Source organism: Culex quinquefasciatus, chromosome 2, assembly GCF_015732765.1.
Source record: "Culex quinquefasciatus strain JHB chromosome 2, VPISU_Cqui_1.0_pri_paternal, whole genome shotgun sequence".
NCBI classification, from domain to species: Eukaryota; Metazoa; Arthropoda; class Insecta; order Diptera; family Culicidae; genus Culex; species Culex quinquefasciatus.
Genome location: NC_051862.1, coordinates 452,804 through 469,291, shown reverse-complemented (window position 1 = coordinate 469,291; position 16,488 = coordinate 452,804). Strand labels below are relative to the sequence as shown.

General features: G+C 35.3%; 1 protein-coding gene across 1 annotated transcript; it reads left to right on the top strand.

Annotated features, from left to right (window-relative positions):
• The first annotated feature begins 6,647 nt into the window (after positions 1-6,647).
• Positions 6,648-12,570, top strand: LOC6040552 (polyadenylate-binding protein). The gene is given in 6 exon segments (XM_001849882.2): positions 6,648-6,833; positions 7,010-7,325; positions 8,201-8,908; positions 8,911-9,666; positions 9,733-9,879; positions 9,882-12,570. Coding segments are annotated over 5 exon segments (1,881 nt in total). The 5' UTR covers positions 6,648-6,833; positions 7,010-7,159; the 3' UTR covers positions 9,986-12,570.
• The last annotated feature ends 3,918 nt before the right edge of the window (positions 12,571-16,488 follow it).

Here is a 16,488-nt window from a genome sequence, read left to right as displayed (position 1 = left end):
CAACATTCAAATGCATTTTTTCTCAAAACGCACGGGTTGTACATGATGCTTAGTGAATTTTCACGATTTCGCGAACACGTGAAATTCGTAAAATTTGAAGATTTCTGTGAATACCCGTGAAATTTATCAATTTCCTCAAATCTATTCTTTAAAATAATAACGTAATAAATATTTCATTCCTAAAGGCTTATGAAAAAAATTATTAGTATTTAATTGAAAAGCGTGATATGAAACGTTTGAAAAATCGTTGGCAAAACATACATTAACAAAAAAATGTAACCACATTTTCTGAGATGTGAATGCTGCTGAATACTGATATGATATTAACAAAAATCAGTCAAAGCTATTTTCGGAATCATCAACTTATCTCAAGCATGGTAAATATTATCAATCATTTGATTGCAGTTATTCTCTTACCAAAAAGTTTGAATTTTTAAAAATTTTGACCATTTTTTCCATTTGTGTTAATAACAATTTGACTACTTTTTTTTATTTTTAAGGAAGAATTTTAAAAGATTGAAGCTTGGAGTCCTGTTTAATGTTCATGATATTTAATCATTTGACTGGATAGTTCGCACGGAAATAAAAAAAAAAAAACACTTTTTTTGTTTTTTGCTCTGATTTTTATTGATATTGTGGTTTGGTTGAGCATTTTAGCAGAATGCATTACTAAATATGAATACAAAGAGACCAGTAGTTCCTTTTAATTCCGCTACATATTTTTAATATCTTGACAGATACGTATTTCATCTACTAGAAGTCTGCAAGTAGTAGACAAAATACGTATCTGTCAAGATATTAAAAATATATAGCGGAATTAAAAGGAACAACTCGTCTCTTTCTATTCATAGTATTGATTGATATTGTTTTTGAGAAGTGAAAAAAAAACTACACTCAACCCCCGGTGGTTGGTCACTTTTTCGTTCGACACTTTTTTAGTTTGTACCCCGTTGGTTGGTCAAAGTCAACTGTCACTTTTTACACGGCGCTCACCCACACCCAATCACGGCGTTCTAGCAGGATTCTAGCAGAGTTCTAACAGAGGTAGATATTCTAACAGCATTCTAGCAGAAACGCTCCATGGTTCTAGCAGGATTCTGACAGAACCAGCTCTGCTAGAAAATTTCGTGACTGGGCACTATCAAAACAAACGTTTGGTAGTGTGTGTGAACTCCGTGTAAAAGGGGTGTCAAACTAAAAAGTGACCCCGTTCGTTTGACAACAGTTGGTGTCAAACCATCGGGGTTTGAGTGTACTTGACAAAACGTCGCAGAAAATTCAAGTTATTTTAATCATTTTGGCTGGACAACATGTTAAATGATGCTTTAATATGAAATTCAATTAAATGTTAGTACACTCAACCCCCGGTGGTTGGACACTTTTTCGTTTGACACTTTTTTAGTTTGTACCCCGTTGGTTGGTCAAAGTCAAACTAAAAAGAAACGAACTGTCAATTTGTATGAGGCGCTCACGCACACTATCAAAACAAACGTTCAGTAGTGTGTGTGAACTCCGTGTAAAAGGGGTGTCAAACTAAAAAGTGACCCCGTTCGTTTGACAACAATTGGTGTCAAACCACCGGGGTTTGAGTGTAGAAGCAATTCAGCGAGTACTTGTTTGTTTTATAAGTCGAAAATAAAAAAAAAATCAGTTCAATAAATGAAAATAAACATGCCCTACATTTCGTTTCAAAACATGTATAGATGAAATTCATAAATCTCGTGGAAACATTCTTATAATCGCTTATAATATTTAATAATAATATTAAATGAAGCACAACATGTAGTTTATGTAATTTTGAAGTACGATTTTCATAGTATTTTAACGTATTTCACTTTCTGCGAAATTTCCGTAAAATTTGATGGTTTGAAATTAAAGTGAAATTTTGCGAGGAAATTTTTATTTTTTTAGCGTGAAAAATCACTAAGCCTAATGATGCTTTTTGAAATGTTAGCGTCAATAATTATAAATTATTTATGTGAACATGGGCAGAAAATTTCTGTTTTGTTGCATTTATTTTATTGTTTTGTTGTGCTTTTTTGTTCTAATCAAGTTCTAATATTTAAATATTTTTTTGATGTTTGTTTTCGTATTTTCATACTTTAGTGTTTTTGTGTTTTCGTATTGTTTGTAATTTTGTATGTTGGCATTTTTTTTTTGTATTTTTGTGTTTTTTTGTATTGTTGTATTTTTACATTTTCTTGATACAAAAGATAAAATAAATGATCAATACTTATGGCCTATCTACAATCACTTAGCTTAGAATAGTTAAGTAAAGTAAAACTTAGAAAATGTACACAACTTACGGCCGTCATCCACAATCAACTTAGAAAATTTGCTGGGCTGATATACGTTGCTATGCAGTTGTTTGTTTACCTTTGATATGGAAACGTCAACTTACCGTAGATTTTGAAATTTTCCAAACCATACGTCAAGTTTCTTATTTTATTCCTTTTCATTGTAGAAGATCAGATTCATTTGCATTGATTCAAACTCCAGGGTTGTTACGGAAAAGTCGAGAAAAAATCCGCGCCAGATCCGCGCCGACCCCAAAACCCAATCCGCGCGAAATCCGCGCCATATAAAAAAACCGCGACAAACATAGAAGAGAGTAACATAATGAATGAAATTTTAAACGAAAAAAGAATAATACAGAAGGCATTTGGATCAGTACCGTTGATCAGTTGTGGATTCATATCCCACCTGTACCAAATGGAAGCTTTTTTGCCATTCCTGAAATAATATAAGCATTTTTTTGCAACACTTTAAATATCGTTGCTTAAAAAACAAATTCAGAAAAAAAATTTAAATTCGAAGATTTAAAAAAAAGTTAAAACCATAAAATAAATCACCAAATTATAAAATCTAGGGATTTAGTACTTGATAATGCTCGCCAAAACTTTACTCTGGAAAATCGAAACACGAAATTTCTATTATTTTCTTCTCTAAATTTCTCTAATCTAAAATATGACTCTGAAAATGATCCGAACTAAGAAAATGGCAAAAAAATAATATAATAATTAAATAATTTAATAATTTTATAATTTGATAATTTAATAATTTAATAATTTAATAATTTAATAATTTAATAATTTAATAATTTAATAATTTAATAATTTAATAATTTAATAATTTAATAATTTAATAATTTAATAATTTAATAATTTAATAATTTAATAATTTAATAATTTAATAATTTAATAATTTAATAATTTAATAATTTAATAATTTAATAATTTAATAATTTAATAATTTAATAATTTAATAATTTAATAATTTAATAATTTAATAATTTAATAATTTAATAATTTAATAATTTAATAATTTAATAATTTAATAATTTAATAATTTAATAATTTAATAATTTAATAATTTAATAATTTAATAATTTAATAATTTAATAATTTAATAATTTAATAATTTAATAATTTAATAATTTAATAATTTAATAATTTAATAATTTAATAATTTAATAATTTAATAATTTAATAATTTAATAATTTAATAATTTAATAATTTAATAATTTAATAATTTAATAATTTAATAATTTAATAATTTAATAATTTAATAATTTAATAATTTAATAATTTAATAATTTAATAATTTAATAATTTAATAATTTAATAATTTAATAATTTAATAATTTAATAATTTAATAATTTAATAATTTAATAATTTAATAATTTAATAATTTAATAATTTAATAATTTAATAATTTAATAATTTAATAATTTAATAATTTAATAATTTAATAATTTAATAATTTAATAATTTAATAATTTAATAATTTAATAATTTAATAATTTAATAATTTAATAATTTAATAATTTAATAATTTAATAATTTAATAATTTAATAATTTAATAATTTAATAATTTAATAATTTAATAATTTAATAATTAAATAATTTAATAATTTAATAATTTAATAATTTAATAATTTAATAATTTAATAATTTAATAATTTAATAATTTAATAATTTAATAATTTAATAATTTAATAATTTAAAAAAAACGAAACTACGAAACTATTGGCACTACGCCCCCCGGGGCATGGCCTTCCTCTAACGTGGGATTTCTGCTCCAGCGCCTCTGACGAGACAGGAGAAACCGGGACCGACGTTTTACTTCACCATCCGATAGAAGCTCAGTGGATAAGGCGGGAATCGAACCCACATCTCATAGCATCATCGGGATCGGCAGCCGAAGCCGCTACCCCTGCGCCACGAGACCCACATTAATAATTTAATAATTTGATAATTTAATAATTTAGCAATTATTAAAATTTAATAATTTAATAATTTAATAATTTGATAACTAACGAACTTTCTTTAAAAAATTAAAATAAAAAGAAAAATCAATTCTACTATTTTCGTTATTTTTCAATTTGATAATTCGTACTTTTTTACGTTTTTTGAGTCTGTATGTTTGGACAATTTCAAATTATGAATTCTATTTTTTTTTATTATTTGAATATGTAAATTCTGAAATTTCAAATTGTTGAATTCCAGATTTCTTATTTTTTAAATTTTAACATTACATTTCGCTTTTAGACGGAGATTTTAGCAGATTTCTAAGTGGATTTCGGCATGTTGTGATAATTGGGAGTAGAATCAATTCTACCTGAATCAGAGTGGCAACACAATTTTTATTTTTTTCAATAAACCAAAAATTTAAAAATTTAAATTTTTATATTGAAAAAAACATAGAAAATCTACAAAGTTTCATAGCCTCAAATTTTGAATGTTCTGTATTTTTTTTGAATTTTGTTATTTTGATTTTAATTAAATTGGTATTTATTTGAATTGTTAAGCAGATGTTTTAAAAATAATGAGTTGTAATGTTATGTAAAATTTATATAACAAATCTCAATCCATTAAAAAACGTTACTTAATCCACCTTTAGGTGGTTGGTGCCTTCCTCTCATTTATAGTGTGATTACAGTCCCCTAAAGTGTCCACATGGTTTATGGATCTCCCACGTGATCGCAGCACCTAAGAGGTCCTAATAAAAATAAGTGACGAGTAAAAAAAATAGACTTCCTACAGACTTTTTGTCAAGATTATACAGACAGGAAAATGGCATCCCTCTACAAGGCTTTTTTTCGTAGCGATCAGACCCGAACAGTTGAGGTTATGTAAATTCAGACCATTTTTTAAACTGCTTGTAATTTTAGATAGGTAAGTCAGATCTTGAAAATTCTCAATCCACAAGAAAGGTCTTCTCATATGCTTTCTAAAAATATATAACATGTGAGGGTTTCATGAAAAAACCACCCTTTTCACCATAATTTTAATTTAATATGAAACAGTTTTTTTTAACATAACTTTTTTAATGCATGATAAAACTGCATGAATATAAATAGCAATTTAGGGGACGTTAAGACGGATCGATTAAAACCATTCCGCCCAAAATCGCTCCTTGAAGATTATTTCGAAGTTTCGTATTAAGAAAAAAAACAATCAATAATTTTTAGAAGAAAATTTTCTTCATTAACAACTTCTTAGAAATTGATGTTTTCGCACTCAACGAAAAAGATTGAATTTATTTAATTCCTAATAATATTTTCCTTTGTAATTTGAAAGAAATTCTATCGTTCTCAATTATTTTGTTTATCAAAATTGCTATCCGCGCGAAATCCGCGCCTGAGCTAAATTAGCCAGAAAATCCGCGCCAGATCCGCGCCATACGCGCCATCCGCGCGATCCGCGCCGTCCGTAACAACCCTGAAACTCCTAACCTAAGTGAAATTTTCTAAGTTAAGTGATTGTAGATAGGCCATTAGAATTTTGAAAACCACCCACTTAGATTTTTACGTTTTTTACCGAATTCGGTAGTTGAAAAATCTGTCAAAATGATAAAAGATTCACCGAAAATCGGTTGTACGATGAGGTTTTTACCGAATTCGGTAATCTTTATATTTGTATTTTATTGTATTATTGATTTTGAATTCTTTTGATTTTTTTATTTTTGTATTCTGTAATTTTTGATGAAAAATTTATTTCTTTCCTCTAACGACTACATAATATCTGGACGATCCCGCAAGGAAATGTCGCCACCTTCCAAAATTTCAAAATCACAGCAAGCCACGCGCGCATTCTTTCCTGTGGCCAGTTCCTCACAGCAGAGTGAAGAAAAGTGCAGACCACGTGCGTGCGTGCGCCTCGTCCATTTTTTCCACGTTTTTGTGGTTGAAAATTTTGCAGAAAAACAGCCGGAAAATCCACAGTGATTTCGAGCTAGTGCGTGTGTTTGGATGTACGAGCAACGGCGGCGAGTTTGAAAACGGCAGGAAAACCGCGTGAGAACTGCAATGTAAAAATTGGATGGTGAATCACCGTGTCAGCGGTAAATTTTGCTGGTTTTTTGGATGCGGTTTTTTTGCGAAAATTGTGAAATATTTATTGGATTTGGGGTAAGTTGAAAAAATTATTAACAAACGGTTCGTTCAAATCACGTGAAAATTGAGCAGCGACACCTGGTTGCCATGACGATCGGACGGCTTGCACCGGCGGCCATTTTGCTGAGCTTCCTGTTCGCAACTGGCTGTCATCGAGACAGTGATGTGGCGTCTCGCTTGCTCCGCTCTGCTGGACGGTAGAGTGAGCGAGACGCCGTCAGATGTGGACCTTCAAACTGCCACACTGCAGCCAGCCTGCTCAGACAAAGAGTGTCGCTGACGTTGTGAGGTTGTGCTTCTTGCTAAAAGATCGCACAACCATTCACATTTTTTGTGCATAAAAAAAATTACAAAAATCCACAAAAAAATCATAAAAATAGTTAAAAAATTTCCAAAAAAATCGAAAAAAGTGAAAAAGTAGAGCAGGTTGCAAGTGCGTATAGTGTTTTTAGCCGTTTTTTTTTCCTTCGTTCCTCTGCCCCGCAAATTGTCGCGTGTGGAAAATGGGAAAAAATATTACTCATCGAGCGCAGAAAGCAGCGAAAATTTGATTTCTGCGAAACCCAACCACTTTGGAATAAATGCAAAAATAACTTTTCTCACCGATAGGAAAAAGTAGCTGAGGACGTGGACGTTATTTTTTCGGCTGGCGAGATACGACGAGCGACGAGAGCAGCAAGGTGAAATTCACTGCTGCGAAGTGAAAGTTCTTTCTGGCTAGGGTTACCATCAAACCCGATTTAAAAAAAATCCGTTCAAATGGCGTCTCTTTACGTCGGCGATTTACACGCCGACATCACCGAGGCTATGCTGTTCGAAAAATTCTCGTCCGCTGGCCCGGTTCTGTCGATCCGAGTGTGCCGCGACGTGGTCACCCGTCGTTCCCTTGGTTATGCCTACGTCAACTTCCAGCAGCCAGCAGACGGTAAGCGGAACTTTTTTTTTTCTCCCTTTTCGGCCTACACGTGTTCGGGGTTTTGCTTGCCATGGCTCTCGCGCAGCCTGCTACGACGACGACGACGATGGCCAAAGAAAATCTTCGTGTCGGCCATATTGTATTTTGTGCTTTTTTTACTCTGCCTGCCAGTGGGGTCGTCCATAAATGGTGCTTTTATGTGGTGGAATCTTTTTTTTTTAATTGCCATGTTTACGTTTCTTAGCGCATAATTTCCTTTCCAGCACAGTTTGTTATCACTTACCTCCCTTTTGAAATCAGTGACGTCATCTGCGTCGCCCACCTGTCATTAAAACCATGCTTGCTTGCTTGCATTTCGTTTCGTCAGATTTACGCATTCCACCACCACACACGGCGCACAACGGCCTCGATTTTCGTCGTTCAGTCGGGGGGCGCTACTATTTTCGACACCATTCATGGTTGGCGCCAATGGCAAAGGCAAAAACAAAACCGTTCGTTCTACACTGATAAATCGATACGCTTAGAGACAAGCAAAATGCATTTAAAAGTCCTTGAAATTTGCTAATTTTGTTGCCATCCGACACACACACACATACACATAATCACCCCACTCGATCTATCAGCGTACATCGATGACGAATGCACAAATTTCATAATTCACACACACACACACACACACACACACACACACGTAATGATATCAACCCCAACGAAATTACGATTTGCTGCCTGGTTTTTGTGTATATTTTCCACGAATGAGCGCGCCTTTGGAATGTGCGACCTTGTCGTTTTGGTCGTGGCCTGGCCAGCAAGCAGAGTAGAGCACCCACACAAACGTACAATATGCAATATCTCCCAATTCTAATTTCGTCTCCTCTTTCCAGCTGAGCGTGCCCTGGACACGATGAACTTTGATCTGATCAAGGGGCGCCCGATCCGCATCATGTGGTCCCAGCGCGACCCGTCGCTGCGCAAGTCCGGCGTCGGCAACGTTTTCATCAAGAACCTGGACAAGAACATTGACAACAAGGCCATGTACGATACGTTCTCCGCGTTCGGCAACATTCTCAGCTGCAAGGTGGCCCAGGACGAAAAGGGCAACTCGAAGGGGTACGGATTCGTGCACTTTGAAACGGAGGAATCGGCCAACACGTCGATCGAGAAGGTCAACGGTATGTTGCTCAACGCCAAGAAGGTCTTCGTGGGCCGCTTCATCCCGCGCAAGGAGCGCGAGAAGGAGCTCGGCGAGAAGGCTAAGCTGTTCACGAATGTGTACGTGAAGAACTTTGGTGACGAGTTGACCGATGAGTCGCTCAAGGAGATGTTCGAGAAGTACGGCACCATCACCAGCCACCGTGTGATGATCAAGGAAAACAAGAGCCGTGGATTCGGATTCGTCGCGTTCGAAAACCCAGAATCGGCCGAAGTGGCCGTCCAGGAATTGAACGGCAAGGAGCTTGGCGATGGCAAAGTCCTGTACGTGGGCCGTGCTCAGAAGAAGAACGAACGCCAAATGGAACTCAAGCGCCGCTTCGAACAGCTCAAGATGGAGCGTTTGACCCGGTACCAGGGAGTCAACCTGTACGTCAAGAACTTGACGATTCCATCGACGATGAACGTCTGCGCAAGGAGTTCTCTCCGTTCGGAACCATCACATCGGCCAAGGTCATGCTGGAGGAAGGTCGTTCCAAGGGATTCGGCTTCGTTTGCTTCTCGGCTGCCGAAGAGGCCACCAAGGCCGTCACCGAGATGAACGGTCGCATCGTTGGCAGCAAGCCGCTGTACGTGGCCCTGGCCCAGCGCAAGGAAGACCGCAAGGCTCATCTGGCCTCGCAGTACATGCAGCGTATGGCCAACATGCGCATGCAGCACATGGGACAAATCTTCCAGCCCGGTGGCAACGGAGGCTACTACGTTCCGACCATCCCCCAGCCGCAGCGCTTCTTCGGCAAGCAGGTCAGCCAGATTCGTACCACTCCTGGCTGGTTCCGTGCCAACGCTGCCAACCAGAATGCCGTTGCTGCAAACGCTGCCGGTGGTGCTTACCCGGCCATGGCCGCTGCCACCGCCGGCAACCAGTATCGCCAAGCCGGAAACGTCCGCGGCCAACAACAACAGGCCCCCAACGCTCAAGCCCAGGCCGCTTCCGCTGCCATGCGTAACTCGGCCCGTCCCATCACCGGCCAACAGGCAGGTGGCAACATGCAGACCCGCCCAGTCGCTCCGCAAATGGCCGCTAACCAGGCCCGTGCTGCTAACTACAAGTACACGCAGAACATGCGCAACCCGCCGGCTCAGCCCGTTGCCATCCCGACTCAGCCCGTTGCTCAACAGGCTGTCCACGTTAAAGGTAAACATAATCAACATTCCATCGTTCGATCTCCCTTAACTCATTCCCCCCTCTATCCCCTAACAGGACAAGAACCGCTCACGGCCACCATGTTGGCCGCCGCACAGCCGGCCGAGCAGAAGCAGATGCTGGGCGAGCGTTTGTTCCCGCTGATTGAGCCGATGTACCCGTCGATCGCAGGTAAAATCACCGGAATGTTGCTCGAGATTGACAACCCGAGCTCGTGCACATGTTGGAGCACAGCGAGTCGCTCAAGGCCAAGGTCGATGAGGCCGTTGCCGTGCTGCACGCTCACCAGCAAAAGACTCAGCCCCAGTAAAGAAACAACACAACACAAGCAGCAACATAAAACAAGAACGTCAACCGCAACCCGCGAATCAATGATAAGCGCTCGGATGAAATTGTTTATGCGACTAGTTTGAATTAACCACGGGCGGGAACGGCCAGGCCCGGCGTACAAGGTTCGTATCTCTTTGTCATACACATAAGATTGCTTCCTCAACGTCAGCTCAAGCTAAAGACCGTGTCGCAGGTGCTTGCAGTTCCCGCTGATGATGCAACATTCAATTATTCACACTCTTTTTAAGCTTCAGACTAAAATTTGCTTCTAAAAACGTCGTCCCTCTTGATTAATGAATTCAACAAACCAACAATAAGTTAAATTTCCCTCACTCTTTCCCCGTTTTGAAAAACTATGTTGCAGGATAACAAAAAAAAACTGTTCTTTAAAATTTGTAGTCGCATCAAAACTGCAGAAGAGAAATAAATTGATTTCATGCCGTCGGCTTAATTTACTGGAGTCTTTTGCAGGAGTTTGAGCTAGTTATCTTTTTGCTTTTGAAATAACATTTTTGATTTTTTTGGTTCATGGTTTATCTAAGAAAAATAAGTTTATTCAAGTAAGAAGAGTGCGTAGGCAGAAAGCTATTTTCAAATCTTTACTGCAACTTTGTTGCAGACAAAAATAAGAGAAAGCATGCTGCTTCCACACCTTCTGTTATTAATGTTGATTTGATACACAATTTCAACGAGAAAACAAATCAAGCAAGAAAAAAAAATATATAAAAAATCACAAAAAAATAGTAAATCTATATAAAATGGTAAAAAAGCAACTTACGTATATGATGAACACATATATACACATAAAATAAATTAAAAAAAAAAGCCAAAAAAATGGAAAAAAGTGTTGATTGCTCTCAGTGGTGCCATGGCGGCGTTGGAGCTTTTGTAAGAAAACTCTTGCTGGAGCCTTTTGCGCGAATCCATTGCTGAAGCGATCCCCTCTGAAAATGAATATAAAACATATTATCTTCTTTGAAAATAAAAATTGAAACAAAAGAAAAAAAACTTGAAAAATAAAAGAGGGTAGCAAAAAAGTTAAAGAAAACAACATTGAAGAAAAAATCCCCACATTCAAATGATCACAACAGATGCGACAGTCTCAAAAAGGAAAAAATAACAAAAAAAAAGTGATGGAAAGAAAAGATATAAAAAACCACTGAAAATCACAAAAAAACTGCAAAACAAATCTAAAAATTAAGATAAAAAATCGATCTACACTTGGCAAATTGAGGAAGGCCTTGGAAAAGCCACAATCAATCTAAAGGTGAAGATGAAAACACAAACACGATAGTTTCGGGAGCAAACCAGAATCAAGTATAATCCCCGTTGCTCCATTGCTGCTAGAAAGAGAGTTCAGTTTGTAGTTGAGTTTTGTGGTTCTAAAATGAACAAGAAATTTGCGCTGCGGTGTTATCCGGAACCCGCCAACAGCTACTTGCATGGCCCATTTCTATCTTTTATTTTTTTTTTCAACTGACGATGAACCAGAAATCACCAGCTATTCGTTATCAACTGCCCTTGGAGTCTTGTTTGGAAGATTCTCCTGGACCCAATCCAATGCCGGTAGCCTCCTGGACAGTCTACCACGGGGTGCTCGGACGTGACCGTATCGGCCTCCTTCGACCTGGCGTTATTCGGCGATTTTCGTTTGCAAAAAAAAACTTTCAAACAGTATATAGCACGTAACAGAATTAAGAAAGTGACCTTTCCATCCGGTCCGGAAGTTGCCGTTTAATCGATACCGAGCGTTCCGAGCACCGTGTTTGGGTGGATTGTCCATCTGGCCAACTGGTGGTGGGTTGGGATCGTCGTCGTAAACAGAGCATGCAAGTAGCTTTAAAAAAAAACATTACATACTGTATCACGCGCTAACACACACATAAAATAGCAGAAACCCTCTCGGAAAGGAAGTCTTGTGAAGAAACAAGTTCACTGTAGAATAACACGACTCCTACCACTTCCTTCTCCCCCTCCCCAAGTTTCAAGCGCCAGGGACCGGAAAAGTGGTCCCTTTTATTTCTTGATCATTTTTAAAAGCGCGTTCATTCGGTTGAGTAACATCTCAAAATTGAAGAAATATTTATATTTAAACTATTCACAGAGTAATTTTTATATCACCTTTATTCGCTCTGTGAAAATATTATTATCCCTGACATAACACACGTACAGTTTTAATAAATTATTACAAATACTTTGAGCAAACTTATATAAATATCGATAACAAAAAAAAATATTGGAAATTAACCCCATATTTCGAGGCATATTATTTACCCACACAATTTGAACCTATTCTAAACTACAATCATTCAGTGGATGAGTTTGAGATATCGATGATTACGGAAAAATAACAGGGTTTCAGTTTCAATATAAACCAAATAACAACATGATTTTGCAAAATGATATCTTTTCTGGAACACAAGTTTGATGATGAAAAAGAAGAAGAAAAAACATTATAAAAATAACACACCGCCTTGAGGCAAAATAGGGTAATTATTGTATTGGACTGTTTGAGTTTCTAACAAGTTTTGCTAAATTTCAATAAATTTTCCACTTTCCGTAAAAGAAAATTGTTTCAATCCACCCGGATGAATATCACATGCCGTGACATAACCGGAATGGCGTTGAATAATGTAGTTAGTGTTAGTTTAAGTTCATCGAGAGGTAACTAGAAATTCAATAATGGGTTTTGTAAATGCTATTTCGAGCCAAACATTTCATTAGGGCACAAAACCAAAACGTAAACATTCGGGATTATTCCACTATTCCACTCCATAGTACACTCCCTACATGCCCTCCAAGAATCAGATTGATAGCAAACAATTTCCTATTGAAAAAATCAAAAAAACAAAAGGGCACATAACAATGTTCACTCCAAACCAGAAAAAAAAGTTCAATTGGGTCCTAAAATGAAGCTTAGATTGCTGATATTATTGTTTACAGCGATAAAGCTTATTTTTTTGAGTACAATGACCTTTTGGCCGACCACAAAGAGTTTAAAATGGATTTTTAAATCAATTTTGAAAAATTAACCTCGCGGTCCTTCTTGACAGAAAAGCTCCTACCTGACAGCTCGTTCCAAGGGGACCATAGTTGATCCATCGAAAAAATGTTGTCTCGTCAAAAAAAAAATTTGCCATAAAATGAAAAAAAAGTGATCAGAAATGGTTTTTAATCGTGTTTTTTACCGTTGTACATAAAAATTGACATAGGGCTTTAGTACCCAATTGTGCCCTTTTCTTTTTCGTTAGTTTTTCGTGGTTAAGGAACTTTCTATGTTTTAAAGTGAACTTTTCATACATTCTTAACACTAGTTCACTTCAAAACAAAGTTTGGTTAACGTTTCACCAAGGGTTTCTGCAGAAAAAAAACTTCGTCGAAATACAATATTGAATACGGCCCGCGGCTGCTGTTCAGTACACTTTTGAAGAATTTTAATGTTTCACATACCTTATCTACTCCATTCGATCATAAAACTTCACCAATTATCAAAATTTCCACTGAATTCCTCATTATTTCTAACTAAACAAAAGGGCCCATAAACATCATTCAAAACAACAATCCGGTGACAGCGCTTTAGTGCCCTTTTAGTTCTCTTCGAAATTGCATTTAGAAAGGGCCCATTATGAACAGCAGTTGGAAAGCTAAAAGGGCCTAATAACGAGATTTTTTAAAATTATGAGTTTTATTGCAAAAATCAACATAAATTAAGAAGCAGTAAAGCAGTGTTGAGGATAATGGTGTGTTTTATCGAATCATCAGTAAAAATGCCATCAGTCATGCTTATTTTTTAAATAGGAATTGAAACAAGTTGTGCACTTTTTGCAAGCGATTTTCTCTAATCGCGGTTTTTGCTTTTGTGCCCTAATGAAATGTTTGGCTCGATTTATCTATCAAAATTGTCAACATTCTAGGTACTTTAAGTTCACATCCGTGTTGGGGAAGCGCTTTTCGGTGACCTATTTTATGCATTTTCCAACCAACCGAAGAACAATTCCGGCCACGTCAAACTATTACTTACAACAGAAAATTGCAGCCTATCATTACTTCATACATATGATGACTACTTTACCTCTCAGCGAAGCAGGTAATCATGGAATTGTCCAATATATTAAAAACAGCTAGAATCAACGGTTACAGCAAAACAACTACCCAGTCACGACTTTCTAGCAGGATTCTAGCAGAGTTCTTACAGAGCTGGATATTCTTACAGCATTCTAGCAGGATTCTGGAAAAACCAGCTCTGCTAGAATATTTTGTGACAGGGTATCCTTGCAATCATCGACAAGACGGAAAGAAAGCTCCATAGAACATCATTCACAACCCGTACGCAACCAGCAGAGCCCATTGCAACAAAAACTAGTGAAATTTGGCATCGATTTAGTCTTCAGCAGTCGGAACATTAATTTGGAACCCATCTTAAGCTCAACTGATGATCCCATACAGATTGGAGAAGCATCTAAGGGCATCTCCAGCGCTGGGGTGCAAATCAAATTTGCACCCGGCTCATGAATACCGAGATCAAATTTGTCACCTTGAAAAAACTCCGTCATCCTCACCGCTAGGGTAGCAAATTTGCCACCGAAACAAGCCCAACGCGGGGGTTGAATTCATGCCTAGAAATGCTAAAAGTTTATTAAACTTTTTAAACCTTTTGAAAATTTCAAAGAATTTAATTTTTCGAAAATGACGAAAGTTAAACCATTTTGCTACCCGATTTGATTCCCACCAAATTTGCTCTCGAGTTTGCCCCCGAGTCTCCCACCGCGCATAGCAAAGCAGGTATTAAATTTGATCTCAAGTTCATCTGTAGAAGAAAAATATTTTAAAATTTAATTATTTAAAAATTTCAAAACTCGAAAATTAAAAAATTTAAAAATACAATAATTAAAAAATACAAAAATTCAAAAATGCGTTTACATAACTTAATTTTTTTCAAAATTTTAAAAATTCAAAAATTGTAAAATTCGAAAATTTTAAGATTCAAAAATACGAAAATTCAAAAATACAAAAATTCAAAATTGCGTTTAAATAGCTTAATTTTAGTTTAGTTTTTTTCAATCTGTTTATTTTTTTTTTATTTTTCAATTTTTTTTTAAATATTTTTGATTTTTTTAAGCTTTGAATTTTTAATTTCTTGAAATTTGTTATTTTTTTTTTGATTTTTTTGTTTTTTTTTTTTGTTTTTTTTTTAATTTTTGTTTTTTTTTAAGTTTTCAATATTTTTTATCTTTTTATTTAGGCTGGTACAAATATTTTTAAAAGTTTTTGTCACCCCCTTACCCCCTTCAAAATTGGCCCGAAAAATCAGGGGGCAAAAAAATAATTTTACAATAAACTTCAAAATTTCAATGAAAATTCAAGTGCAACCAGCTGAAATCAAATTAAAATACATTCTTCTGCGTATAAAATCATTTTTAGCATGTTTGGGTTTGTTAAAAAATTATAATCTTTTTTGAAAATTTTCGATGCAAAATCTTTTTTTTTCGATACAATTTTTGTTTTTGTCAGATCTAAGATTTTTTGAAAACTAATGATTGCAAAACAACTGAACTAGTGAAAAATGCATTTTAAAACACTTTTTTCATTTAAATGACTATGGCTTGTTATTTAAATTTTTATATTTTTTATTTTTATTTTTTTTTAATTTTTTTTTTCAATTTTATTTTTTTTATTTTGTAATTCTTTTATTTTTTAATTTTTTTTATACACACGCAGAAATATAAGGCATATTTGAATAAAAAAACGTTTTGTTGATTTTTCCTTGTTTTATTATAGAGACTTTACACCATTGTGCATTCATCTCTTCAAGGTGGATAGTGGAAGAGGAAGGTTACAGAGTTTTAAATCACTTGTCTGGCTATATTTCAATATTTGTAACCATGCCTTTTTGTCTTCCTCACCTTACTGAGGAAAGGCTATAAAATCACTAGAAAAATGAACTTCTCAATTGACCCACCTTCATGTATACCTATCGACTCAGAATCAAATTCTGAGCAAGTGTATGTGTGTGTGGTGGGATGTTGATCAAAAAATTGTCACTCGATTATCTCAAGACTGGCTAAACCGATTTTGTCCGTTTTGGCCTCATTCGATCCGCCCTGGGGTCCCATAAGTCGCTATTAAAAATTATGGAGTTTAGTTAAGTACTTTAAAAGTTATACTAAAAAAACGATTTTAAAAAAAGTTCGGAAGATTGTAAAAAGGGTGGTTTTTGTAAGAAAACCCGTCATGCTATACATTTTTAGAAAGGTATTTAGAAGACCTTTTCAACGCTTCCAAGACATTGAAGATCTGAAAACCTTATCAAAAGTTATAAGCACTTAAGTGTTATTTACACACTTTTTGGAGGCCGGATCTCAGATATTTTGATGAAAAAGTTATCTCTCATGCGACCTATCGTTGCATAGGACCTTTCCAACGCGTCCAAAACATTGAAGAGCTGACAACCCTATCAAAATTTATAAACACCTAAGTGTTATT